Source organism: Ruditapes philippinarum, unplaced genomic scaffold (assembly GCF_026571515.1).
Source record: "Ruditapes philippinarum isolate M1 unplaced genomic scaffold, ASM2657151v2 ctg9148_1_1_1_1, whole genome shotgun sequence".
Taxonomy (NCBI): Eukaryota; Metazoa; Mollusca; class Bivalvia; order Venerida; family Veneridae; genus Ruditapes; species Ruditapes philippinarum.
The window spans coordinates 1-27,983 of NW_026861597.1; the positions used below are offsets into that span (position 1 = coordinate 1).

The following is a 27,983-nucleotide window of genomic DNA, read 5'->3' on the forward strand; positions in this document are numbered from 1 at the left end:
TTCGGGTTAATATTTTTTCAAACAGCCGTTTTTATAGGGCCATATTAACCTGTCAACATATCTTTATAACTAATAATATATCTTCTTCATGATTATTGTTTGAATTTAAAAAAGAATACTTCCAAAATGCTTGTATGAAATAAACATGGTAGATAATTGTCTTAAAACGATTGACCCATGCACAAAATCATAACTGAATGGTTAAAACCCTACTTAAAATAGCAAATAATATTTTGTTTCGAAACATTTTATTCTGTTTACGTACAATATTTATCTATGTTAAATAATATAGTCATTCTATGTTACAACTTTTTCGGGAATCAAACATATAATAATGAATCTAATACAATTTTACTGTTGATCAATTTTATATAAGTATTTCAAAAGATATAGATTTATACCCTTTAATTACTTACTATCTCAAATTCTAAACAGAGCAGATCATTTACGCATAATTTAGTGGTGTAGGAATAAAATGAGGAATATTGTTTCCCATTTCTTTATTAAAATGTACAATTTTTGTGCATGTAAATTTGTTAAATTGTGTTCTTTTTAAACATTTGACTTTACTTTTGTTGATTAAATGATGTTTTTCAATAGCATGAAACTGCCTTTTTACACCTTTGTATGATTTGTATAATAAATAAAGAAATGTACAAGCATTAAGTTTTGATAGATTTTTAATAACAGATTTATTTGTTTTATTTCCAGATTGTATACAGAAGTTCCACTGCTGTTGTTCAGATATTTATTCAGATGAGTTCAGAAATGTGGGATTTTGACATAAATGGCGACTTATACTTTGAGAAGGCAGTGAACGGATTTTTAACAGATTTATATGCTAAATGGAAGGTACTTGATTTTACACCTTTTTATACATGGTCCAAGATGCAGACTTTAAATCTGATTTTTAATAACTTAAATGATATAGACTCACAAGCAAGATAGAAAATACATGTAGATACATTTGTATCCTGAAACTATGAAACATTACAGTATAAACAAAAATATATTCACATCTTTTTCAGTAAAGAAATGATTTTTGTCAGTAGCCGAGTGTCTTTGGGTAAAATAAGATATCATGTTGGATTTTTACATTTCTCAATGAATTTCAGCCAAACCTGCATAGAATTAATATCTCCAGAATAAACTTTTGCAAATAGTTAGATATTGTGATACAATAATTTTTTTGCAGAGTTATGGCCCTTTGTGTATTTTTGTCATGCATGCAATATTAGCAGAAAACCTTGTTGTGTGACATTTTCTTGATATTTATTTGTTTTTTTTTAATAATTTCAGGAACAGTGTTGTCTGCATGATGTAACTATTGTAATGTTTTCAAGAACATTTTATGAGGCCCACTCGAGAGGTTTGTAACTAGCATGTTTAACTAGCATGTTTTACTTAATAAAACTTTGAGCAATCATCTGCTTGATAAAATGATAAAACTGTACCATTTATATATTTCGTGAAACGTGATATGTACAGGATAAAATCTAAATAAACAAAGCAATCTTGTCTTTTTATGCTCCCGAAAAAATTTTGGAGGAGCATATAGTCGTCAGGTTGGCCGTCCGTCAGTACGTACGTACGTCCCGAATTCGTGTCCGGCTCATAACTTTGTTAATTGAAGTCGCATTTTACAACCTTTTCACAGAAATGATCTAAATATTGAGACGACGTGTGGCACGCAGCATTTGTAAATTGAATCATTTTATTTTTCTTTAAATCTCAGTCATTTTTCTCAAGTTTGATTTTCTTGAATTATTTTGGCTCATCTGGAGGCATACAGCTTTAAAGTCACTAACAATGGCTCACTGTGAGTATAAATCACACCAGGGACTTGGTGCATGTTAAAACATTCCTTCATCACACCTACCAAAGAAAATATTAGCCATCACAGTTTACTACTTTTTTTTAGCTCACCTGAGCATATGCTCAGGGTGAGCTATTAGGATCACTCTTTGTCCGTCGTCCGTCGTACGTCGTCCGTCGTACGTCGTCCGTCGTACGTTGTCTGTTCACACTTTTCAAACGACATCTCCTCTGAAACCATAAGGCAGATCATAATGAAACTTCACAGGGATGTTCCTTGTGTGAAGCCTTAACAAAGTTGTTCAAAGAATTCCATTCCATGCAGAACTCTGGTTGCCATGGCAACCAAAAGAAAAAACTTTAAACATCTTCTTCTAGAAAACCCAAGGAGCTAGAGCTTAGATATTTGGCATGAAACATCTTCTAGTGAGTGTCTACCAAGAATGTTCAAATAAAATCCCTGGGGTCAAAATTGGCCCCGCCCCAGGGGGTCATTGATTTTCCTTATATGCATATAGTAAAAACTTAAAAAAATCTTCTTTTAAAGTACCCAAAGAGCTAGAGCTAAGATATTAAGCATGAAACATCTTCTAATGAGTGTCTACCAAGATTGTTCAAATAAAATCCCTGGGGTCAAAATTGGCCCAGCCCCAGGGGGTCATTGATTTTCCCTATATGCATATAGTAAAAACTTAAAAAATCTTCTTCTAAAAAACCCAAATAGCTAGAGCTTAGATATTTGGCATGAAACATGTTCTAATAGATGTCTACCAAGTTTGTTCAAATAAAATCCCTGGGGTCAAATTGACCCCGCCCCAGGGGGTCATTGATTTTCCCTATATGCATTTAGTAAAAACTTAAAAAAGGATTTAGCTCAATACAGGATTGGAGCAGTACCTCTAGACGCTTGCAGAAATCATGATCACAAAATAGACAAATATCGTTTTTTTCGCCGAATTTTACATTTTTCCTTGATTATCGTACTTGATTCGGTGTGAAAAGATGAATTAGACCTGTTAAAGTTCATTCCGTTGGGTAAAAAGACAAGATTTTAGCATTTTATCATTCAAGCGCCTTGTCCGGTATATACCGGAATACGGTATTTAGTGTGGTGCTCCAATCCTTTTTTTAGTCACAGCCCTTAAAAAAAATTCTTTTAAAGAACCCAAAGAGCTAGAGCTAAGATATTTAGCATGAAACATCTTCTAATGAGTGTCTACCAAGTTTGTTCAAATAAAAGCCCTGGAGTCAAAGTTAGCCCCGCCCCAGGGGGTCATTGATTTTCCCTATATGCATATAGTAAAAAACTTAAAAAAATCTTCTTTTAAAGAACCCAAAGAGCTAGAGCTAAGATATTAACATGAAACATCTTCTAATGAGTGTCTACAAGATTGTTCAAATAAAAGCTCTGGGGTCAAAAATTGGTCCCGCCCCAGGGTGTCATTTTATTTAACTATATGTGTATAGTAAAAACTTTAAAAAATGTTCTTTTAAAAAACCCAATGAGCTAGAGCTTAGATGTTCAGCATGAAACATCTTATGGGTGTCTACCAAGTTTTTTCAAAAAAAAGCCTTTGGATTAAAATTGGCCCTGCCAGGGGGTGGGGGGTGGGAAGGTCATTGTTTTTCATTATATGTGTGTAGTTAAAACTTAACATCATGAAACATCTTCTAATGGGTGTCTTCCAAGTTTGTTCAAATAAAAGCCCTGGGGTTTAAACTGGCCCCGCTCCAGGGGCCTATATACAGGTGAGCGACCTCAGGGCCATCATGGCCCTCTTGTTTCAAATTTACAGCCTTGTTTTCAATGAAATGTGTTTAAGTTATAAAGTTTAATATATTAGAAATGTTATTATTTTAGATGAGTTTCCACAGTACATGCAGGAGTGTTTACAACAAGATTACCTGGGGAGATTTTATGAGGACTTTTACAGGTACTGTTAAGCTAATTTAGGTCTCCTTATGATGCTCACAGAAAATTATTAATATGTTGTGGTTTTGTTTTTATGCCACCGCAGCATCTGCGATGCGGTGGCATATAGCGATTCACCTGTGTGTGTGTGTGTTTGTGTGTGTGTTTCTGCGTGTGTTATATAGATTATATAGTGAACTTAAAAAATCTTCTTGTGAAAAACCACTAGTCCAATTTCAACCAAACTTGGCAGGATTGTTCCTTGGGTGAAGGGCTTCCAAAGTTGTTCAAAGAATTTCATTCCATGCAGAAATCTGGTTGCCATGGCAACCAAAAGGAATTATAAAAATAAATTTAAAAAATGTTCTTGTAAAGACCCAAAAGGCCTAGAGCTTAGATATTTTGCATAAGGCATTGTCTGGTAGACCTCTAACAAGATTGTTCAAATTATAGCCCTGGGGTCAAAATTGGCCCCGCCCGGGGGTCATGGATTTTCACTATGTACATATAGTAAAAACTTAAAATACCTTCTTGTAAAAACCCAAAAGGCCTAGAGCTTAGATATTTTGCATAAGGCATCGTCTGGTAGACCCTTACCAAGATTGTTCAAATTATAGCCCTTGGGTCAAAATCGGCCCCGCCCCGAGGTTATTGATTTTCAATATATGTACATATAGTAAAAACTTAAAACACCTTCTGGTAAAGACCCAAAAGGCCTAGAGCTTAGATATTTTGCATGAGGCATTGTCTGGTAGACTTCTACCCAGATTGTTCAAATTATAGCCCTGGGGTCAAAATCGGCCCCGCCCCGGGGGTCATTGGTTTTCCTTATATGTATATAGTAAAAACTTAAAGTAAAAACTTCAAAAAAAATTCTTCTAGCAATTGACAAATGCTAGAGGTTAGATATTTTGCATGAAAAATTGTGTAGTAAACCTCTAGGAAGATTGTTCAAATTATAGCCCTGGGGTCAAAATTGCCCCCGCCCTGGGGGTCATTGATTTCAAAATATACATATAGTAAAAAATCAAAAAAATCTGATTGTCTGAAGGTACAAGGCTTAGAGCTTTAATATTTGTTAAATAATATCATCTAAAGGTACTCTACAAAAGTTATTCAAATTTTGCCTCTTGTGTCAAAATTAGCCCCGCCCCCGGGGGCCATAGGTTTTCCTTATATGTATATAGTAAAAACTTAAAAAATCATCTTCTCTTAATTTACAAAGGCTAGAGTTGAAACATTGTGTAGTGAACCTCTTGCAAGATTGTTCAAATTATAGCCCTGGGGTCAAAATTGGTTCCGCCCCGGGGGTCATTGATTTTCATTATGTACATATAGTGAAAAAATAAAAAATATTTTTGTCTGAAGGTACAAGGCATAGAGCTTTGATGTTTGATATATAATATCATTTATAGGTCCTCTACCAAAGTTGTTCAAATTTTTACCCTGGTGTCAAAATTGGCCCTGCCCAGGGGCAGTGATTCTCATTATGTTCACATAGTAAAACAAATGTTTTCTGAATGGGAGAAAGCTATAGCTTAGATATTTGACTTGAAATGTTGTTTGGTGGACCTGTATCAAAATTGTTTTGAATTAAACCCTTGGGTAAAAATTATGCCTTGCCCAAGGGGACAGTGACCTACTTTCTTGTCCTTTGATGTACAGCAATGACATTTTGACTATGTGCACAGGTTTAGTTGTAAAATTGAACTTTGATATCAGGTGACCTAGATTTTGATGATGTTACCTACTTTCTTGTCCTTTGATGTACAGCTATGAAATTTGAACCATGCGGTGGCATAGCATTTTTCTCAAATGCAATCTTGTTTTATTTCAGCATCTAAATGGTTATTTCTATCAAAATATTTGGAGGATGTTGTTTGAATGTCAAATTGTGTACTTTTCCACCAATTCAAATTCTTTAGTAATTTTTTAGAAGGAATCATGTTTATTAACATTTTTGAGAATAAAAACATCCAAAAAATATCATGATTTTAATACTTATATGTATATTTAAAAAATGACAAATCAATCAGTAAGAAGTGAATTCAATAAATGGTGAACAAAAATAGCATTTTGGATACTGAATAACCTTTCTCCACTAGATTTTCCATCCTAACAAAAGATCAACTTAAAACAAAATATCTTTTTTTTAACCTCAGGTAGGATACTCTTATTCAAAGATTGCTTTACTTTGCATCTGGAAAATCTGCCTTGGTTTTTGCGTGTTTGTTTTTGAATGTGTGTACTGTATTTTGTAGAGTTGTGGTTCAGAATGAGAGATATGAGGAATGGACTGAAACAATCAAACAGCTGAGGAAGATATTCAACGAGTATTCTAAATGGGTCCTTAATTACCACACACTGCGAGGGTACAAAGTTCCCAAGGCATTTAACTCTGCAGCTGCGCAAGGGAATTTTCTTGAGACCCTTAACATGTCTCTTAATTGTAAATATATATTATAAACTATTTAATCAACTCAGAATTGCACAAAGTTTTGATAAATTTCACATGAGTATAGTAAGATTTTTAATATTTTTTAATATTTTATATTAGTTTACAATTTTGTATGTATGATCAGGAAAAGTTAAAGCAGAGACATAGAAAACAGAGAACTTCCAAGCCAGTTTAGATATCATGCATGCTTGCTTAACATAAAACTTGTAGCAAGTAAAACTTATTTACCCGATATCAAATTCAGTACAAGAATACACTTTCTAAAGCTTAAATATTTGTCTATGTCTGCAGGTAAAAAAATTACAGTTAATTGTCATTTTAATAAATGATCAATTTTTGAAGTGAACTACATATTAAGTTTTGTTAAATAACTATGCATATGACGCAAAACAGACTGTTGATATGTTCTGCCATTTTTTTTAAAATGAAAGGCATAGAAAGTTACCAATATTTTAACATGCAGCAAAGATAAAAGATTTAACTCTCAAATGGTGTTTTCTACAAAACGGATTAAATATACATTCATTAAGTTTTAATTGATACAAAACACCTATAAGAGTTGCTTGTCTCTGTTATCTACATCTCTGGGTAAAGTAGTTATCACATTGAACAAATAAATGTTATTTTATTCTAAATCTGAACACACTAAATTTCTTAGATCACTCAGTCTGGACAAAACCATTTATTATTTTTAGGTTAATTTTCATTGTAAGTACTGACTGAAAAATGAACAGTGGAGACCATGATTGGATGGCACGGATGTGCTGGTTGATCTTGGTCTGAATTGGTTGCATGGGTAATTTAAGTTGCCACCAGAAGGTTAAAGGTATTGAGTTACTTCTGAGGGAAAGAAAATTTCTTAAGTCATCCCGCAATTATGAGTACAATTTAAAAGAACTTGATGCAGGACATGTAGAAAAATGTTGCCTGCACATTGGATTTAGAAGCTACTTGTCCTGCAGGACGAGGGACTTTGAAATTTTTTTAAAAGGCCTGCTTCTGTTACAAAAGAATGTTTATTTCTTTCTGCTTTATTTCAGTATTTGAACGTTATTACATGGACCGGAACTTTGACCGAACTGGAAAGGTTGCAGTGGTAATAACGCCTGGGGCGGGAGTATTTGAGGTGGACCGGGAACTTACCAACATAACAAAGCAGAGAACGATAGACTGTGGTTTGTATTTTTGATTTTCACATACACCGGTCCAGGGCTTTTTTTTTTCTTGTTTATAGTAGGGACCATTTAAGGGCTGCTTCCTCAAAGAAAAATTCTTTAAAATCATGCAGTTTTCCCCAAAAAACGAATTGACATGAACTTTTTTCTTCCACTTTTGCAAATATATCATGTAATTTTCCCCAAAAATTAAGGGCTGGGCTGCTTCTTCAACCTATGAAAAAAAAAGCCCTGAGGTCTTATTTTAATTTGTTTGACTCCTTACCTAGATATGTTATCCCCTTAACCCTACTGAATTTATGTAATGAACTTGTCCTGCTTTGAATTTGGAACAGTCCATTCAAAGTTTAAAGGATTTTAATATTTACATACAAAAAATTAGCCACCAACAGTATAGATCCTAGTCAGACTGCACAGATGGGCAAGCTGGCAGGGATCTTTACTCGTGGCACAGGCTAATCAGTTTTGATTCCTGCAGGTTATGGATTTTAAAGACTTCTTATACTATTGTAAGATATTTGTCCGTCCGTCTGATCAGATATTTCTGTATCCAAGTTACATTCACAAATTGTCTTTGAAATCCTAAATCATTAATAATACCAACAGTTTATTACGATATGCATTCCTTAGATTTAGCTTGGAGACAGTTGTGTAACCATGAAGTTATCAAGTCTTACAGAGCGGACAAAATCTTTTTATATTAAATGTTTGAAAATTGCGGAACCAAAAAAAAAAGTTTCAGAATTACAGTCCCATATTAGCACCAATATGAATCAGCTTTTAATGACCTTTATTCTTTTCTAGATATGGATCTTGGATCTTATTTACATTCTTGTTTTCATTTTGTGCCTATTTAAACATTCATAAGAATGATTTCATGCAGTGATCATTGCATTCAACAATTTTTTGTGTCATCTTACTGAAATAAATGCATGTCCATTAAAATAAATTCCCCAGTTTAAAGAATTAAAAATACCGCACCTGATATAATTACTAAATCCAGTACCCATTGTGTGTGGCATGTAATAAGACCTTAGTTAAAAATGTCTTCAAAGGTATATTGCAAGTTGGTCTTTTACCATCTAGAGTTTTGGCTGTAAAAAATAACAGCTTGAATTTGATACATATGAAAATTTGCTTTACCATAATTTTTTGTAACTTGCATCAAAATAATTATGATTGATGTATATATATATTTTTTTAAACACAACCATATTTTTTTTTAATTCTTACAAATTTTAGCTTTTATCTTTAGAAACAATGTTCACGTCACTTAAAAAAGACACTCAAATTTCATTATTTGTTTGGAATGGGATTTGAACCCTAGATTTCTCACATCTTAAGAAAACATCTTACTCTTAGATCATAAGCTTCCAATATAATTATATGGAAAAATCAGAAGCAGACTGAATGATTTTTAGCTCGACTATACGAAGTATATGGAGAGCTGTCCTACTCGCCCCGGCGTCGGCGTCCGCGTCCAGATTTTAGATTAAAGTTTTGGTGCAGTAAAATATTTTTCACTATAACTTTGTCATTTCTTAAGGTATCAACTTCAAACTTCAAATATATGTTTCTTATCATCAACCACATCTTATGTGACAAGGTTCATAACTCTAGCACCAATATTTTCAGATTTATCTCCCCTTGAACTTAGAATTTTCCTTAAAAAATACTATTTTTTACTGATACTTCTTTATTTCTTAAGGGATCAACCTCATACTTCAAATATATGTACCTTATCATCATCACCATCTTATGTGACAAGGTTCATAACTCTAGCACCAATATTTTCAGATTTATCTCCCCTTGAACTTAGAATTTTCCTCAAAAAATAATATTTCTTACTGTTTCTTCTTTATTTCTTAAGGGATCAACCTCATACTTCAAATGTATTTACGTTATCATCATCCCCATCTTATGTGACAAGGTTCATAACTCTAGCACCAATATTTTCAGATTTATCTCCCCTTGAACTTAGAATTTTCCATAAAAAATATTATTTTTTACTGTAACTTATTTATTTCTAAAGGGATCAACTTCATACTTCAAATATATTTACGTTATCATCATCCACATCTTATGTGACAAGGTTCATAACTCTAGCACCAATATTGCAAGAATTATCTCCCCATAAACTTAGATTTATTTACTAGAAAAATGTTATTTTTTATTTTAACTTTTTTACTTTTAAAGGTATCTACCTCAAACTTCAAATACTTATTCCTTATCATCAATTACATTTTATGTGACAATGTTCATAACTCTTGAAGCAATATTTACAGATTTATCTCTCTTTGAACTTAGGATTTTCTTTAAGAAATATAATAACTTCTTTACTTTTTAAGGTATCTACTTCAAACTTCAAATATATATTTCTTATCATTACACAAATGTTGTGTGGCAAGATCCATAACTCTAGCATGACTATTTCTAGAATTATTCCCCTTGATCTTGGAATTTATGTTAACAAATGTTATTTTTTTACTATAACTTAATACATAATTATACATAATTGATTTTTCTTTCATAGTTTTGTCCTCCTTACTGTGTCCAGTATTTTATTAGTCGAGCTTCGCTGTCTCCTGTGACAGCTCTTGTTAATTTAGAATTATATTATGATAGTAAGATTGACAAGTCAAAAGCAGGGAAATGTAAAGTGAGAATGATATTATTATCAAATTGGTTTTGTATTATCATTCTAGGGGTAATAAGTAAAGAAATGATAGGTCAATTATTTGCTTTATAAAGCAGACAGTAGGTCAATTATTTGCTTAGAAAGAAGGCAGTAGGTCAATTATTTGCTTTATAAAGCAGGCAGTAGGTCAATTATTTGCTTTATAAAGCAGGCAGTAGATCAATTATTTGCTTTATAAAGCAGGCAGGTTTACATAAGGAGATTTTACTAAAACAAGAAGTATATTTAGTAAGTTTTTTAAGACTTACTGTGTAAGGTATTTGGCCTTGACGTAAAATAGCAAAAAAAAACAAGGACAGATTATTTGAAAAGGAGATTATGTTTTTTGTGTCGCCTCTACGGAGTAGTGGCGACATATAGGGATCACTTCTCCGTCATCTGTCTGTCCATCTGTCCGTCTGTCTGTCTGTCCGTCCGTCTGTCCGTCCGTCCGTCACAAAATTTGTCCAGACTACTGCTCATAAACTACTGGTGCAATTTCATCCAAACTTTACAGGAATGATCAGTACCAAGTCTAGTTGTGCATATTGTCAGCATTTTCTGGTTCAATGATTTTTGTCAGAGTTATGGCCCTTTAATAATTTTTAGTCCCCTACTGGTTTACCGGAGGGGACTTTAGGTTTACCCTCCGTCCGTCTGTCTGTCCGTCTGTCCGTCCGTCAGTCCGTCCGTCCACAAAACTGGATCCCGTGATAACGCAAAAAATACTGAAAATATTTTAATGAAACTTGATATATGGATAGATGTCAGTATGGAGATTATGCACATCTTTTTCTTTTCTTCCTATGTTGAAAATTCTGGTTGCTATGGCAACAAATAGACTGAAAATATGGCAAATTTTACACATAACCTGGATCTCGCGATAACACAAAAAGTACTGAAAATATTTTTATGAAACATGATATATGGATAGATGGCAGTATGGAGATTATGCACGTCTTTTTCTTTTCTTCCTATGTTGAAAATTCCACAAAACTGGATCCTGCGATAACGCAAAAAGTACTGAAAATATTTTAATGAAACTTGATATATGGATAGATGGCAGTATGGAGATTATGCACGTCTTTTTCTTTTCTTCCTATGTTGAAAATTCTGGTTGCTATGGCAACAAATAGACTGAAAATATGGCAAATTTTACACATAACCTGGATCTCGCGATAACACAAAAAGTACTGAAAATATTTGTATGAAACATGATATATGGATAGATGGCAGTATGGAGATTATGCACGTCTTTTTCTTTTCTTCCTATGTTGAAAATTCTGGTTGCTATGGCAACAAATAGACTGAAAATATGGCAAATTTTACACATAACCTGGATCCAGTGATAACACAAAAAGTACTGAAAATATGTTTATGAAACTTCACATATGGGTAGATGGCAGTATGGAAATTATGCACATCCTTTTTTATCTTCCTATGTTGAAAATTCTGGTTGCTATGGCAACAAATAGACTGAATTTCAAGATTTCTGATTCTAGTTTTTAAGTTTTTTCACTATAAGTTCTTTATTTCTTCAGGTATTTTCTTCAAACTTTAAATATAAGTTGCTTGTCATCAGCCACATCATAAGTGACAAGGTTTACAACTCTAGCACAAAATTTATCAGAATTACCTCCCTTGAACTTAAAATTTTCATGAAAAAAACATTGTTTTTTTTAATAACTTCTTTTTCTGAATGTATCTACTTCAAACTTCATATAAATGTTTCTTATTGTCTGTCACTCAACATTTGTGAGTGTTCAATACTCTAACAAGACTATTTCCAGAATTATGCCTCTAATGAACTTATACTTTTTTTTGAGAAATTGGTAATTTTTACTCCAACTTCTTCAATCATGATAGGATTTTAAAAATGTTATATTTTGATAACAGGGATGTTTAAAAAATAACTTTAGAGTGTCCTTCAGTCCGTCTGTCTGTACATAAAAACTGTTTCCTGTGATCACTTTTAAAGAACTTTTTCAACAAATTTACTTATGATAGGAACCTAAGTGAATGGCCAATGGCCCTTCAGAATGTTGCTTGGGCTCTTACCGGTAGGGGACTTATGGATTGCTTGCAATACTATGATAATTGCTTGTTAATTTTAACACTTGAACTTTGTCTGGAACATAACTCTAAAAACTATAAGAGATATCAAGATAAAACATTGTAGGTAGATAGATCTCAATGGGAAGATGTGCAGAACTTCCCCTTGCCAAATTTTATAGTTATTGCCCTTTGTTTATTTTTACATTTTGAACTTTGTCCGGGACATCACTCAAAAACCATAAGAGGTATCAACAAGAAACGTTGGTTGATAGATCCCATTGATTAGAAGTGCAGTGCAAAGAACAGTAACTCTGCCTTGCCGTATTTTGGAATTATTGCACTTTGAACATTTTCCAGGGACATAACTCTGAAACTACAAGATGTGTACTTTCCTGTGTTTAAAACATATTCAGGGAGCATTACCCGGCTCAAACGGGGCTCTTGTTTTATATGCATACATTACAATACATGTCAAGTTTGAATTTGGCTTTAGACCACTAATTTTTCAGATGGTTATGGCAACTTTTTTAATTGTTTAATAAATTATACTTGATGTACATCTTGACAGCAGTAGATCTGTCATTGAAAATAGAAGATAGAACTAGCTAAGTGAAAAAGGCACAGGAAATGCATGTTAATTTTTACTCTATCAGGAACATACTTGCATAAAGCAACACATAGAATAGTTAGTTATACTTTAATTTTAGAAAATTATAATTGTAAGAAGATTTTTTATTTGTTCGGCAGTTAACACCAAAATAAAAACAAACAGTCATTCAAATATTCAATTTTTTTTTTCTGTTATACAGCCAAACATGTATCAGCAACCAAACAAGGGAAATATCATAAATAGACTGTACATTAATAACACAGCTTATGAATAACCTGTATGAAAAAAGGATATAGAATAAAATTAAAATTTATTTGTCTAGCGTGTACTGGGAAAGGAGTGATGAATAATCCATTTATGTACAGGTCAAGGTGAAAAAGCCAGAAATATTCTTTACATTCTAGGTATTATCCTTAATTATGTTTTTGTATTAATTGCTGTTTAAATATGTTTATTACAGGTGTTGGAAGTGACCTTGTGTGCATGGGAGAACAACCATTACACGCTGCACCTTTATTTAAGGTACATTGAATTGTATTAGCTAGAATATTTGAAGAAAAAATGGGATATTCCATTTATCCATGCTTTGTTGCCACACCCATGGTTATGGTTTCCATGTATATGGTATCTTATCAATCACCAAAGATATTCGAATACTTGACACTTGACACATTTGAGATCATAATTTTAGGTCATTTTTCGTGGTCTATAACTCAGTTGTATACAAGATCAACCTCCATAACTTCCCATGAAACTTCACACATGCCTTCTGGGTCAAAATTTTAGATCTGTATCCAAAACCCATAAAATAACCATGTTTTATTGGCCGCGTTTTATATGCCCGTTTGAAAAAGGGGTCATATTATAGTTTCTCCCTGGCGAGCAGGACAGGTAGGCGACAGCCAATTTTGTCTGGAGCACATCTCCTACACTCATTGAGGAATTTTAATGAAACTTCATTTGAAAAACGCTTGTCTGAAGCAAAACTTTTACTTGTATCGAAGGATTTCAAATTTAACTGAGCACAAATGTTCACCTCTATGTGTTTGTCATTTGTTCTTCATGTTCACATTATGAATCTGTGTGTTTGGAAGTGTTTTTCATGTTTACATTATGAATCTATGTGTTAGGAATTGTTCATGTTCACAAAATGAATCTGTGTGTTTGGAATTGTTCTTCATGTTCACATTATGAAACTATGTGTTTAGAATTTGTTCTTAACGTTCACAATATGAATCTATGTGTTTGGAATTTGTCTTCTTTTTCAGTTCCATAGCAAGAATCATAAAATAGCTTTTGAAGTTGGTGATGATTACAACATTCCCCACTGGATGAATCACAGGTATTAAATAAATAAATAAATAAATAAATAAATAAAAAACTTGAGTAATATGCAATATCTGTGCTAAATGCCATCTTAAAAGCAGCACCCCCAGATTCACTCCAATTTTCATGAAATTTTGAAAATGTATCTGAATGTATCATATTGTGAAATAACCAAAAGGAAGCAATTTACACATAGTCAATGCCCTTATAACCCACGTTAATTACCAAAAAGTGGACAAAAATGCATAAATATCGCTTACTGCGTTAGTAATGCAGTAGAAATATAGTTGTAAATACTGAAAAATCAGTCATTAACCGCACATAACATGTAAAATATTACTTGAATCTTGGAACATTTTGGTTTTTCTAAAATTGTAGTACATATTTCTGAAGTATGATTTTATTGAAATATTTTGTCTCATCTGGAGGCATGCAGCTTTAAATAATATAGCCTTATAATATCTTGTTTGTTTGTACTACTGATTTATCAATAATATCATTTCTACATGAAGTGAAAAATAAGCTGCTTCTTCTATAGTAACTTCCATTATTTCTAAAAACAGTCCAAGGTATAAATACACTGAAATTATACAAATTAAAGTCCATGCTGTTAAAATGTTACTTGTTTGTTAAAGATATACTGTGTTCATCCTCGAGTAAAATAGTTTAACTATCAAAATTTATTAAAATCTATGAAATTCTCCCTGAATATATCTAATTTGAATAAATGAATGAATATGCTGTGTATGGGAATCTGCATTCCCTATAACAGGTCAAGTAAAATTAGTCTCTTTAAAAAAAACCCCAAAAAAACTGCCATTTTTTTTTAATGAGATTCAATTTTCATATTGTGACCACCTATATATATTGTGTAAAATTTTAAACATAACATATCTACTTTGTGTGAAGTCAGAACATGTTTATATCATATTTACAAAGAGACTGTGTAGCAATTATTAATATTTTGTTATATTATATTTGAGCATAGTATATCTTTAATGTATGGATCTCATGTTACATTTGTTTTGGTTAGTATTTGTATTTTCTCTATTTGTACAGCTTTTATACATCGAAAAACCAGATTCAGTTTTATTCTAACAAGACGTTTGTTCCAAGGATCAAAATTCCCCCAGAAATAGTGAGTAAACTCCAAAGATTATACAGACTATAATTTAAGAATGCATGTGGTTTTTGTAAGTGCTTGTAACTCTTATATTTCATTTTTTAGAGTCCATCATTATGGAATTTCTCTTCAGAAACAAATTTACATAAGAATTTAAGATGCAGATAGATGGACTGTTTGTCTGTAGTTAATTATGACTTTCTTTATCACATGCCGGAACCTGTGCCGTTTTTGTAACTGAAAAAATGGCACTGTCATGCTTATATTTTAATGTGACATCATTTGCTCTGTACAAACAAAGCATAAAGACATGCTAAATGTTAGCGTTACACTATATAAGCATCAGTGAAAAACTTGAATCATATTCTTTTTACTGCAAAAAGTTCTTATTTTGGATATTAAATAGAATATTATATTCCTTTAGCTTCACTACTAAATTTATTGAACTCATTGATTAAATGATATTTTATTTAACTCAGTAATTCAGTATTTAACATACACTCATTTAATATCCTTTATATTATGTTACTTTAAACATAAAATCTATCTATATCATGTGTAAATAAACAATATTTTGGAGGTTTAATCAAAGTGCTTGTTTCAATAAATGACTAAACAAAGGGATTGGGTAGACACATTGTGAGTCAGTGTGATTATAAATGAGTATATAGATTCATTTTCTCACTTATTTTTTCATACTAATGTGTGCCACATACCAGAGGAAATGACTTTCTAAATCTGTGGAAATGTTATCAGGGATGAATATTTCATCCTGAAGATAATACTGTTGTCATGGTAATATAGAAATTACTCATGTAATATATATTTCAGTTTGATAAGAAGAAGCAGAAAGAAGCTGTTGTAGAACAAGGTAGGAATTCATACAATGCAATTTTAGTTCATATGACCTTGAATGGTCATTTAAAGAAGAGGAAGAAAGAAATTTTGTTTATTTTGTTTCTCATCAAAATGAGATTAGTTATGTATTGAAATTAATATCCCTACATGTAGTTTCTCACTTATATATGACAGACACTTTAAAACTAGCACTCTGTGAAAGGTACCCCGCCCCCCCCCCACCCACCTCCAAAAAAAGACAAAAACCATTGCAGTTACTAAGAAGAGTTCCCTCCCTTGTCTTCTCAAATCATTAAGAATTGCCAACTATGACAATAAGGAAACAGGACAAAAGCCAAAAGGACAAAATCCTCTTGCATTTATTTTCCGACAAGGCCGAAAAATGCCAAATGCGAAGTTGCATGGTAAATATGTAAATTTTTTAATAAGAGGAAGACTAATGCCTTTTAAAATTGCATGCCTTCAAGGGAGCCAAAAAATTTATCATTTACCATTTATCCCCCTGTCGTCATAAGAGGCAACTAAATGATTGGAGTGTATGCATGTCTTGGGTACAGCAGGTGAGGTGGTTTTGACCCCTGGTGTTGCTTTTAAGTAAAGTTGTAACATCCCAGGTTAGCCTATATCATCTTTCCTGTTCCCCCCAGGTGCCAAATGAACTAAATTGTGTTGGCGCGCCTTAAACCAAACAGACAGAGACTAACAGAGAGAAAGATAGAGAAAAGAGGATCAATCATTATGCAGATGCTTATATATAAAAGTAGTGTATCATTACTTATTCAAAAACCTTTGTAGCTAATATAATATCTGGGCTCTTGGGATGATATTGTTAACTGTACTCTATATTGATTCTGTGTTCTATTTTTAGAACTGTCTTATGGTTCGGATGATGATAACTTCCCATTTGTAGACTATGATGAATATGATGCTCAGGTGTTTAAGTTACCAAGCAGAAATATTTCTAGGTAAGTTACCAAGCAGAAATATTTCTAGGTAAGTTACCAAGCAGAAATATTTCTAGGTAAGTTACCAAGCAGAAATATTTCTAGGTAAGTTACCAAGCAGAAATATTTCTAGGTAAGTAACCAAGCTGAAATATTTCTAGGTGAAATATTTCTAGATAAGTTACTCAACAGAAATATTTCAAGGAAAGTTACTAAACAGAAATATTTCTAGATAAGTTTGTATTAATTTTATTAACTTGTCAAGGACTTGTGAAACTTTGAATTTCCAACTAGTATCACCTGTTACTTGCAGACAGTTTATTATTATTATATCCCTGAAACGAAGTTTGGGGGGGGGGTATATAGGAGTCACTCAGTGGTTGGTCGGTCGGTCGGTCCAGCCGTCAATTGCATTTTCCTTGTCCGCAGCATAACTTGAAGACTAATGGTTGGAATTCAATATAACTTCATACAATGGTCAAGCACATTGAGATGAAGTGCAGAGCACAGAAACCATAACTCCATCTTCACTAATTACAGAGTTATTGCCCTTTGTTACTTTTCCTTGTCTGGAGCATAACTTGAAAACTGCTTGTTGGAATTCAAAACAACTTCATACAATGGTCAAACACAATAAGGGGAAGTGCAGAGCACAAGAACCATAACTCTATCTAAATTAATTAAAGAGTTATTGCCCTTTGTTACTTTTCCATTGCTTTCTTTTGTCCGGACCATAACTTGAAGACTATTGGTTGGAATTCAATATAACTTCAGACAATGGTCAAGCACATTGAGAAAAAGTGCAGTGCACAAGAACCATAACTCCATCTTGACTAATTACAGAGTTATTGCCCTTTGTTACTTTTCCTTGTCCGGAGCATAACTTGAAAACTACTGGTTGGAATTCAAAACAACTTCATACAATGGTCAAGCACAATAAGAGGAAGTGCAGTGCATAAGAACCATAACTCTATCTAAAGTAATTACAGAGTTATTGCCCTTTGTTACTTTTCCATTGCTTTTTTTTGTCCGGAGCATAACTTGAAAACTACTGGTTGGAATTCAAAACAACTTCATACAATGGTCAAGCACAATAAGAGGAAGTGCAGTGCACAAGAACCATAACTCCATCTTGACTAATTACAAAGTTATTGCCCTTTGTTACTTTTACTTGTCCGGAGCATAACTTGAAAACTACTAGTTGGAATTCAATACAACTTCATACAATCGTCAAGCACATTAAGAGGAAGTGCAGTGCACAAGAACAATAACACCATTTGACAAATAACAGAGTTATTGCCCTTTGATACTTTTCCTTGTCAGGTGCATAACTTAAATCTAATGTTTAGAATTCAATGAAACTTCATTCAATGGTCAAGCGCAATGAGAGGAAATGCAGTGCTCAAGAAGCATAACTCTTTGGACTTTTTACAAAGTAATTCAATAAAACTTCATCAATGTTCAACCACATTGAAAGGAAATGCAACATACAAGAACCACAACTATCTTAATTGCCCACAACCATAACTCTATTTCAGTTCTTTTGCAAGGTATTCTGTTACTAGTAACTTCCTCATTTCCGAAGCAGTTTTGTGGGGGTATTAATCACATTTAGTGATAGTTCTATTTTCATTTACTACAGCATATAGTCAATCAAATTTACAAACTATTTAGCCAGTTTTTGTCAGTTATTCAATTTCATCAGCAATTAAATTAATTAATTTTGTAAGAATGTGTATGTCCTTTCTACAGAAAGAAAATCTTATTCATTTCTAAGGCTTAGTGTGCCCTTAATTGATTGTTTTATTAACACATTAATTTATATCGTAACTTTATCAATTAAGTTTGTTATCAAATTCATAATTATTGTCAGTCTGAGGAAAGCTAGCAGCACAAAAGGTCCCAAGTCTGACATCAGGAAACAAAATCCACAGACTTTTCTAGAGGCTAAATTATTCCACATCCCTCGTACACGTCACACCTCTGATGATGTTTCATTGCTTCCGGTGCAGAAACCTGACCTGAAGCTCGGCACTTCACCGGAAATGTCGATACCTTCGGTGTCAAGTAGCGGAGATGACCTCTCCTCTTCCTTAGGATGTTACCCGATATTTCGTAAGTACGATAAGAACGTGTTTATTCATTTTAGTTAGCTTTATTTTAAGTCACTTTAGCCATATTCATAACATACAACGCACAGTTATAAAAATATACACTGTTATACCTTATATTATATCATCTTGGTTAAAGAGGCCTTCAGATTGTCATAAATATGTAATTTTTAGATAAATCATTTCATATGATTGTCAAATAAAAAGAATTAAAGTGGAAAATGAAATTTACCAACACAACACCAAAACGATAAGGAACCCCTCGATACCTCTAATAAACCAGTCCGCTGTCTATATAGTAAAGTGGACGATTTGTTACCCAATCTTCTAATTTTAGAAACCATCATCACTAAAGTGTTATAAATAGCTCTCAAAATGCTGTTTTGAAAAAGTCTTAACAGTGATATGATGCTACTTTTCCATGATAAAATTACTGAAATACTTAGTTTTAGAATTGTTTTTCCAACAGAAAATAATAGCTAAAGGCCGCTCTACTTACTTGAATCAACCAATTGAGCCATTGCAAACTCGTAGCAGAGTACCATCATCTGTTTGAGGGTTATGATTAACTTTCCATTCAAAAAATTAATATATTTGGCATTTATAGTTAACTTTTCTGCACTATACTTACCACATAGGTAAGTCCTTATTACTGTTTACATTCAAATTTTGTTAAAACAAAAATTAGAAAAAAATTAAATACATTTCCACTGATTTCTATATGTATTCTTCAGCGAAAAAACCTTTTGGTGCGTGTGACTCGGATAATGATTTACACCTTGGTTTGAGACCTATTGTTGGCAGTGCTGGTTCACCAGTGGGGCACAGAAACTTTCTTAACCATTACACGCGACATCGTGCCCTCATAAACCCATTTGCACCGTCAAGAATGCAGTTTAAAATGACATCTAACAGGAGAAGATGGATTCATGCTTTCCCAACTGGTATGTTAAATACAGTTCTTCATTCCATTTTTTCAGGTACATGGATAAATACAAAATGTATGTGTCATGTCTGGGCAGCTGAAATTTTGAAAATTATCAAAAGTTTTTATGCCCCCTATTTGGCAGGGTGAGTTGGCAGTGGGACTGACTGTCCCAGACTCACAAACCAGTGGAATGTGAGGGCATCTAAGTCCGCTAGAAACATTTTTAGTTTCTTGATGCTTTGAGATAAGGTTGATTAAAAACCACAGAATATTAATTGCAGTTAATTTCATTTTGAAATAAAAAATCATAAATATGTCAGAATAGAAGGCTCTAAATTTGGGTTTTATCATACTGCTTCTTTTGAAGTTATATATTCTGTACAAAGTTTTATAATAAACTTCTGAATTATAACCTCCTTTAAGCAGTTGATAATAAACTTCTGAATTATAACCTCCTTTGAGCAGTTGATAATAAACTTCTGAATTATAACCTCCTTTGAGCAGTTGATAATAAACTTCTGAATTATAACCTCCTTTAAGCAGTTAGAAACAAAATGCCCACCTTATCCTCAGCTTCAATCCTGACGGGGTTGTACAAAAAAACCATGATTTAAATATTACTATTTCTTTCTGCTTTGGATGACAAGACAGGAAATCATGTTAGTATGTATATAGGAACATTTCTGTAAAGTTTTTCATTTATCTTCTTGCCTCAAGAATAATATTGTAATAATAAAAGTGTTGTTGAAACTGACACAGATGTGGGTTTTTGTCGGAGCTCCTGACCGCCACCTCAACCTAGTACACACTTGAAAAAAAACTGTAAATATTTTTTGTTTATTATTATCCAAATACTAATCATAAAAACCATTCAAAAGGCTAAGCTTATTTGATTAGTATTTGGTTTCAGTTAGTATAGAATTCAGGAGCTTGATGTACACCACAGGTACCTGCTGAATCAACACTCACGCATCTATATCCTCTCTTACAGTTTCTCATTGTCTTCTATTATGAATGAACTTTATTATGTTAAAGACCCTCGTGGAGTGGCTGTACAGACACATCATGTCCATACCTACAGTTATAATGACAACAATGATCAGGAAGATGTTGACCTTTGTGAACTCACTCCTGAAGTCATAGAGGTAATCATTTAGGTTTTTTTCATAATCTTGCCTTTGAATGCTGTGGTGAAAAGCTTATGTCACCAGAAATAGATCCAGGATAGCCTGCACATCCATGTCGTCTGACAAGATGCTTTTAAACCTTTGGTTACTAAGTTCTGTATTGAAGGAGAAGATTGCTAGAACACCGGTCTTCCAGTTTAATTGTTTAACAAATACAATATGTACACATTGATATCTGGATGTTATTAAACTTAAAGAAAAAGATTTTATAAAATATTTCTGGTTTTATATTTCCTTAGGCTGCAGAGTTAGCTGTCAGGGCAAGGAAAGAATTAGGAAATAGTAAAAGTAGCGATAAACTTTCAGAGTCGAGCACGTAAGTTTCACAAATCATATTCATATTGTTATTATAGTAGTTGTAAGCTCATTTTCAAGGCCATACTAATATATATAGAGTGTCTGTTCTCAGCCACAATCATACTAGGTGTCTGAACTAATACATACTCTTATTCTGTCATTATTATATAAAATGACTGTGCTCTGTTATAGTGACATAAAGTGGTTTATATCCCTTCCTTGGTGTAGGTAGAAGACCATATAAACTGACAAATATGACTTTTAGCATAATTATGTACATATTCTTATACTATTATACTTAAACTTAATGAACATATAAAGTTTTACATCCAATTCAACTTACCAATGTTATATTTTTAACAGAATTGATGTTTATATTTTAGGCTAGATGACTTGACCAGTATGTCAGGGGCTTCTCCGTTACGGAAAGTAGGGTTACATGATCATGGTATGTGTTGTATATGTTGTTTTAAATCAGCATGCCTCCATATTCATGTTAATTTTTATGAGAAAATCTGTATGGCTTGTGAGTGAAAACTTCTATAGTTAAATTTAAGTAAGTCACAGTTATCAGAACTCTTATTTCAATTTCAGCAGACTTAACATAATAAGGATTTGATATACAAGGGTCACTGGTTCCAGCCTCAGGTTAGGCGAAATTTCCATTTGACTAATAAGCATGGACATTTTGTCAAATTGTCTTTTATCTCTGACCACTGATTCTGTAATCATTTTGAATAAGAAGTCGGTCACTTGGGGAAAACTTGTTAAATACTGGTAAATTATCCAGGAATGTCAGTTAGGTGGACAAACCGCCAAGATAAGATAAAAAATGTGTTGAAATTTGGGTTAAAAAATCCAACAAGTTTTATACGTAGAAATAAAAAGTATTAAACTTGCTCAGTTTAGAAGTCAAAACCTGATACTGTAGAACAGAATATATATACATTCATTCAGCATCTATTTATAGAACATCTTTTTGAATGTAGAAATAGCTATTTATAGAACATTTTTTAACTGCAGGTCGAAGCTTTCACAGGGACTTTAAAGGTCAAAAGTCATTCATGTGGGGTCCGACAGGTGAACAGGAATGGTCACCAGAACTTACAACAGGTAGATTTACTAAATTTAACATTCATTTAGTTGAAACAGATATTAAAATGTTCATATTAATACTTTTTACATTACATTTTTTTGAATGACATGTGTTGAATGCTTCTGATTATGATAACTGAATCCACAGCATTTTGATGCAAAAATGGATCTGATGATTAACAAAAAATTTCTTGATGTATATTTTATGCATTTAAAATAATTTGGTCACAAACAAGAGTGAACAGCATGCTTATTTGAAAAGTTTATTTTACTCCAGGTTCTTAACTGAATATAGTGGCTAAGTCTCAAGATTTAATTGTTTGAGATATTTTGAGCATTGAAAACTCCTGTAATTATAGTGACATTATGCTAATTTTTTCATTGTCAAGTTTAACTCAATTGACTATTTATTTTAAAGAATTGACTATGTGTATTATAATGATGATTGACCAGTAGTTGATAGTGGAAAATCTTTAGGATGAAATATGATCTGTCTAAAATATCAAGTGACCCCCCCCCCCCTCTTTTAAAAAATTTGCCCCTCTCTTTAATAAATTTGCCCTTCTCTTTTAAAAAATTTGCCCCTCTCTTTAAAAAATTTGCCCCTCTCTTTTAAAAAATTTGCCCCTCTCTTTTAAAAAATTGAATGTTACCGATACATTTTAAAATATTTTTGAAGTATAAGGCAAAAGAAAAAGAAAAAATTTCCAATTTTCACAAGTTCATGATAAAATTTTTTATTTTGTCTAAGGTGTTGTTGTTAATTTAATATTGACAGATGATTGTCAAAGCTTGGCCATCTATATCAGTCTTGTAACCATGGAATTAGTCAAGCATGAAATTTGATAAATATTGCTCAAGTTAGTTAAGTGTCATATCTGTTTATGTGATATGTTAACTGTGTAAGTGTAGAGCATATGTCAGTTACTGAATTCACGTTACTGAATTCACAAAAAAATAAGAACACATTAAAATAAAGAATCTTCTAAAGTAGAATAAAGAATCTTCTAGAAAGAATAAAAAATCTTCTAGAATACAATAAAGAATCTTCTAGAAAGAATAAAGAATCTTCTAAAGTAGAATAAAGAATCTTCTAGAAAGAATAAAGAATCTTCTAGAAAGAATAAAGAATCTTCTAGAATACAATAAAGAATCTTCTAGAATACAATAAAGAATCTTCTAGAATACAATAAAGAATCTTCTAGAAATCAATAAAGAATCTTCTAGAATACAATAAAGAATCTTCTAGAATACAATAAAGAATCTTCTAGAAATCAATAAAGAATCTTCTAGAATACAAGAAAGAATCTTCTAGAAAGAATGAGACTTAGATGCTAGTGTATAACATCCTCAGTTTCTAGAAATGTTCATGCCCTTATGGAATTAGATAGTCTTAAAGATCCTGTATGCAAATAATGCTTTTTGGAACTTACAATATTGTGAGCATTAAATTTATTATATAAAACCATACAAAAATTGTGTTACAGGATCTTTAAAATAGCTATATTGAAATGATGGACAACTTTTCAAAATATTAGCTAATCGACAGCCTTAGAACTACCTTTTAAGTTATTATAATTACAGTGTAACTTCCAAATTCCGGAACTTCTGAAATCCGGAAACTTCTAAAAACCGAACAATTTTTTCGGTCCCGACTTTTTTCCTTCTATTTTCTATTAATATAATACTTCTGAATTCCGGAACTTCTAAATTCTGAATTCCGGACGATATTTTCGTAAAATTAGAGTCAAATCAATGCAATTTTACCTCCAAAAACCGGAAATATCCAAAGGTGTGAAATACATTGTAAATCGAGAATGTTTACCCTGCAGGAAGATTTAATCTCCCTATCGATTGTTTACTAATTAGCGGTGATCGTGTAATTTGACACGCGTTAAAATCACAAACTGTGAAATGGTATGTTTGAAGTGATGGGGTTAATCAAAGTAATTTACGGCGGTCAGTTAATTTGAAGTGTTTATTAGCGGATTAAATGACAATTAATTGGACAATGTATGCATCAAACGTCTTTAGCGATTTTATTGCATTTGATGTAATAATTAATTAACTAGCATCGGACGATATGTAAGTTTATGCAATTAACAATATTTCTACCAACTGATAGAAATTCAAAAGCATTTGCAGGTAAGATAAAAATGTATTCTTTTCATTCACATCTTTACCTTGATTAAAAGACTATTATATATGATATTTAGTGATATTAAGTGGCTTAGTCTTGTCCACATTATCATAAACCTCTGAATTCCGGAAACCTCTGAAATCCGAACTTTTTGACAAGTCCCATGGGTGTTCGGTTTTCGGAAGTTACACTGTATACCCTTTTATTTATAGTTCATTCTAGTTTAAATATATTTGTTCTGGCTCAATTGTCAGGAATTTCATTGGTCAATATACATTCTATGCTAGTTGTGTCGCCTTGAAAAAGGTGACATATAGGGGTTACTTTTGTCGGCGGTGTCGTTGTCGGCGTCGTTGTCGGTGTCGTCGGTGTCGGCGTCCCCTTAAGCTTGTCCGAAGCATAAGTCAGTCATTATAAGTCGGATTGACTTCAAACTTGGTATGCATGCTTCTTACAATGACCCGAAGTGCAGTGCACAAGAACTGGTACTCTGCACTTCTTATTTTTTGAGTTATTGCCCTTTGTTAATTTTCATACTTTATTTTTGTCCGGGCCATTTCTCCTAAAGTATAAAATCTATGGACTTGAAACTTCATAGGATGATAGATCTCATTAAGAAGAAGTGCAGTGCATAAGAACTGGTACTCTGCATTTCTAATTTTTTGAGTTATTGCCCTTTGTTAATTTTCATACTTAATTTTTGTCTGGGCCATTTCTCCTAAAGTATAAAAGCTATGGACATGAAACTTCATAGGATGATAGATCTCATTAAGAAGAAGTGCAGTGCGCAAGAACTGGTACTCTGCATTTCTTATTTTTTATGTTATTGCCCTTTGTTAATTTTCAAACTTTATTTTTGTCCAGGCCATTTCTCATAAATTATAAAAGCTTTAGACTTGAAACTTAATAGGATGATAGATCTTATTGATAAGAAGTGCAGTGCACAGAAACTGCTGCTCTGCATTTCTTATTTTTTGATTTATTGCCCTTTGTTGATTTTCAAATTTCATTTTTGTCCTGGCCATTTCTCCTAAACTATATTGTTCACAAGGCGACACATCCGACTCGCGGAGTTCTAGTTTCTGTAAATCAAATACCTGAGATCTGAGTTAAAGCTCAGGAATATACTTTATAACCTTGGACCCAGTTCCTGGCTGTAACCAGCTCTGATGTTATATAAGGAAACAGGGTCACGACTCAATTAGGGCTCAAACTCATGATCCCTGGGTTGAGAGACAGACACCTTAGCCACTAGGCCTCTGATCATCTGTGCTTCATCTGAGACATTGATACACTTGTTATATTTATATCATGTCACTACATTGTCATGATTGATTTCTGTTGATAAAGTGCATGCTTGATAAATAAAGCTTTATTAGACACCCTCAGCTTTATCAACATATTAAAATAAAATAAAAAGTGTAAAATATTTTTAAGTTTTTGAAAATATTTAACTGATAAACTTTGAAACAAATATAATTTTTGACTATTAAAGTCTCTCTTACATTTGACTAAAAACGTTCGGGACTACTTTATATAGATATGAGCCTTGGCATATTACTATGCTCAATATGAACTCGAGAGGTTCTTGACAGGTTTTGTTTCATTTGAAATTTAAAGAAAGAAACAAATACAATGTACTAAAATTGAAAACATGATAAATAGAATACCAAACATGTGTCTGATATAATATTTAAAGGCTCGGCATGAAAATAAAGTCCTCGGCTGATAAATTTTGTAAGATCAGACACCAGCATGGTATTCTCTATAAAGCTGTCCATTGATAGTCTCTGTCAAGATCAATGTAACTATTTTTACCCTATTATTTCCAGATTCATGATTCTAGATTGAGCTGTTCATCAATATTTTATGTCAAGTAAAATGTTAATATTTTTAGCATAGTGATTGGTTCTGTTTCATGATCCATGTTTTTCAGCCGTACATTGAACAGAGTTATTACTTTAAGCTTTGTATCACGGTTACTAGTTCAATATTTATTTAATTATTTCAAGTATCCAATGAGCCACATGTCTCTACAACCCTTCATAATTCAATAACATTAAACATGACACAAATCCTCAGAACAGTCACCTCTCTACAACAGTCAATTTTGGACTGTCTGACCACTGGCTGTTGTAGGGAGGTTGCACTGTACAGATATGTAAGTATAATCAGGCTTTGATATTGTATTATATTAAGCAAAGTTTAGGAATTTCCAGTTCTTTTTCAAAAATCCAGTTATTTTTAAGCTTATGAGTTTTGGAATTTCCAGGACAAGATTGGCGCCCTCTAGATGATGCAGAAATCAATCAAGCGGAATCGCGCCTAATAAAGCCGATTCTGACAGCTGATATTGAAAATACACAAAACTTTTGTGCCGGCATAAGTAAGCATGACTGTGGCCAATTAGTACAGAGTGCAACTAACGTAGCATGCATTTAGTGTTGGTGTTGTTATGATTTATATGCATGGTCTTTGTATAATTGGGGAGTTAACGCAAAAATAGTCTATCTGTTTAATGATAAAGGCTTATACAGTAACTCTACTTTGGCGTTAATTTCCATTAAAAATGCATTCCTATGAAATCATTACTCATCTTTGTAGGTCTGTGATGGTTTTTTTTCTCTTTGTTTGTATGTTTGTTATTTTTTCCATTATTGTTTTTTGTGGGGGTGGGGTGGGGGAAGGGTGAATTTTATTGGAAATGATATTTATACACAAAACTTTTGCTGTTAACCAAAACCACTGATTTTATCCAAACAATAGACAACTCCCATAAGATAGCCTTTGGGTAAAATTTCAAAACATTTAATTCTTTTGCAAGTTATTAAAGAATGTTTGGGTCATTAAAAACCAACGGAACAAACCTACAAAGATAAATGACTTCAAAGGGCATTGGATATAAAGCTTCAATTTTTATACTTTCACAATTAATTTATCGAAAAGAATCAGGACAAAAATTTCTACAAAAAATTACATGTATACACGATGTTCACTTAACACAACCCCTGTCATTTCCCAACCGCACAGGAGAGGCCAAAGGGCAGAGCAAGGAGAGGTCACTTTTACAATTCAATAAAGTCACCTTTACAATCTTTTATTCAGTTGATATAATTAACATGCAAATATCATTATGATTTCTCTCCTGGTAAACTTCAGTAAAAAAATTATTCTAAAAATAGCATTTTTCAAGTGAGATATGCATGTTGACAGTCCAGTTAGCTCAATAGGTAGAGTGTTGGACTTTGAGTCATGTGACCTGGGTTCGATTC

At 32.7% G+C, this 27,983-nt stretch overlaps 1 protein-coding gene across 1 annotated transcript; it reads left to right on the forward strand.

The window, feature by feature from the left end:
- Nucleotides 1-711: 711 nt before the first annotated feature.
- On the forward strand, nucleotides 712-27,097 carry LOC132716266 (GATOR1 complex protein DEPDC5-like; the record flags this gene model as incomplete). The annotated part of the gene is given in 17 exon segments (XM_060699499.1): nucleotides 712-852; nucleotides 1,300-1,369; nucleotides 3,677-3,749; nucleotides 5,989-6,176; nucleotides 7,226-7,360; nucleotides 13,163-13,224; nucleotides 13,971-14,044; nucleotides 15,088-15,166; nucleotides 15,983-16,022; nucleotides 16,878-16,974; nucleotides 18,827-19,068; nucleotides 19,799-20,008; nucleotides 21,028-21,137; nucleotides 21,419-21,495; nucleotides 21,860-21,924; nucleotides 22,500-22,589; nucleotides 26,984-27,097. Coding segments are annotated over 17 exon segments (1,867 nt in total), but the record flags the coding sequence as incomplete, so codon positions are not given.
- Between the last annotated feature and the right edge of the window lie 886 nt (nucleotides 27,098-27,983).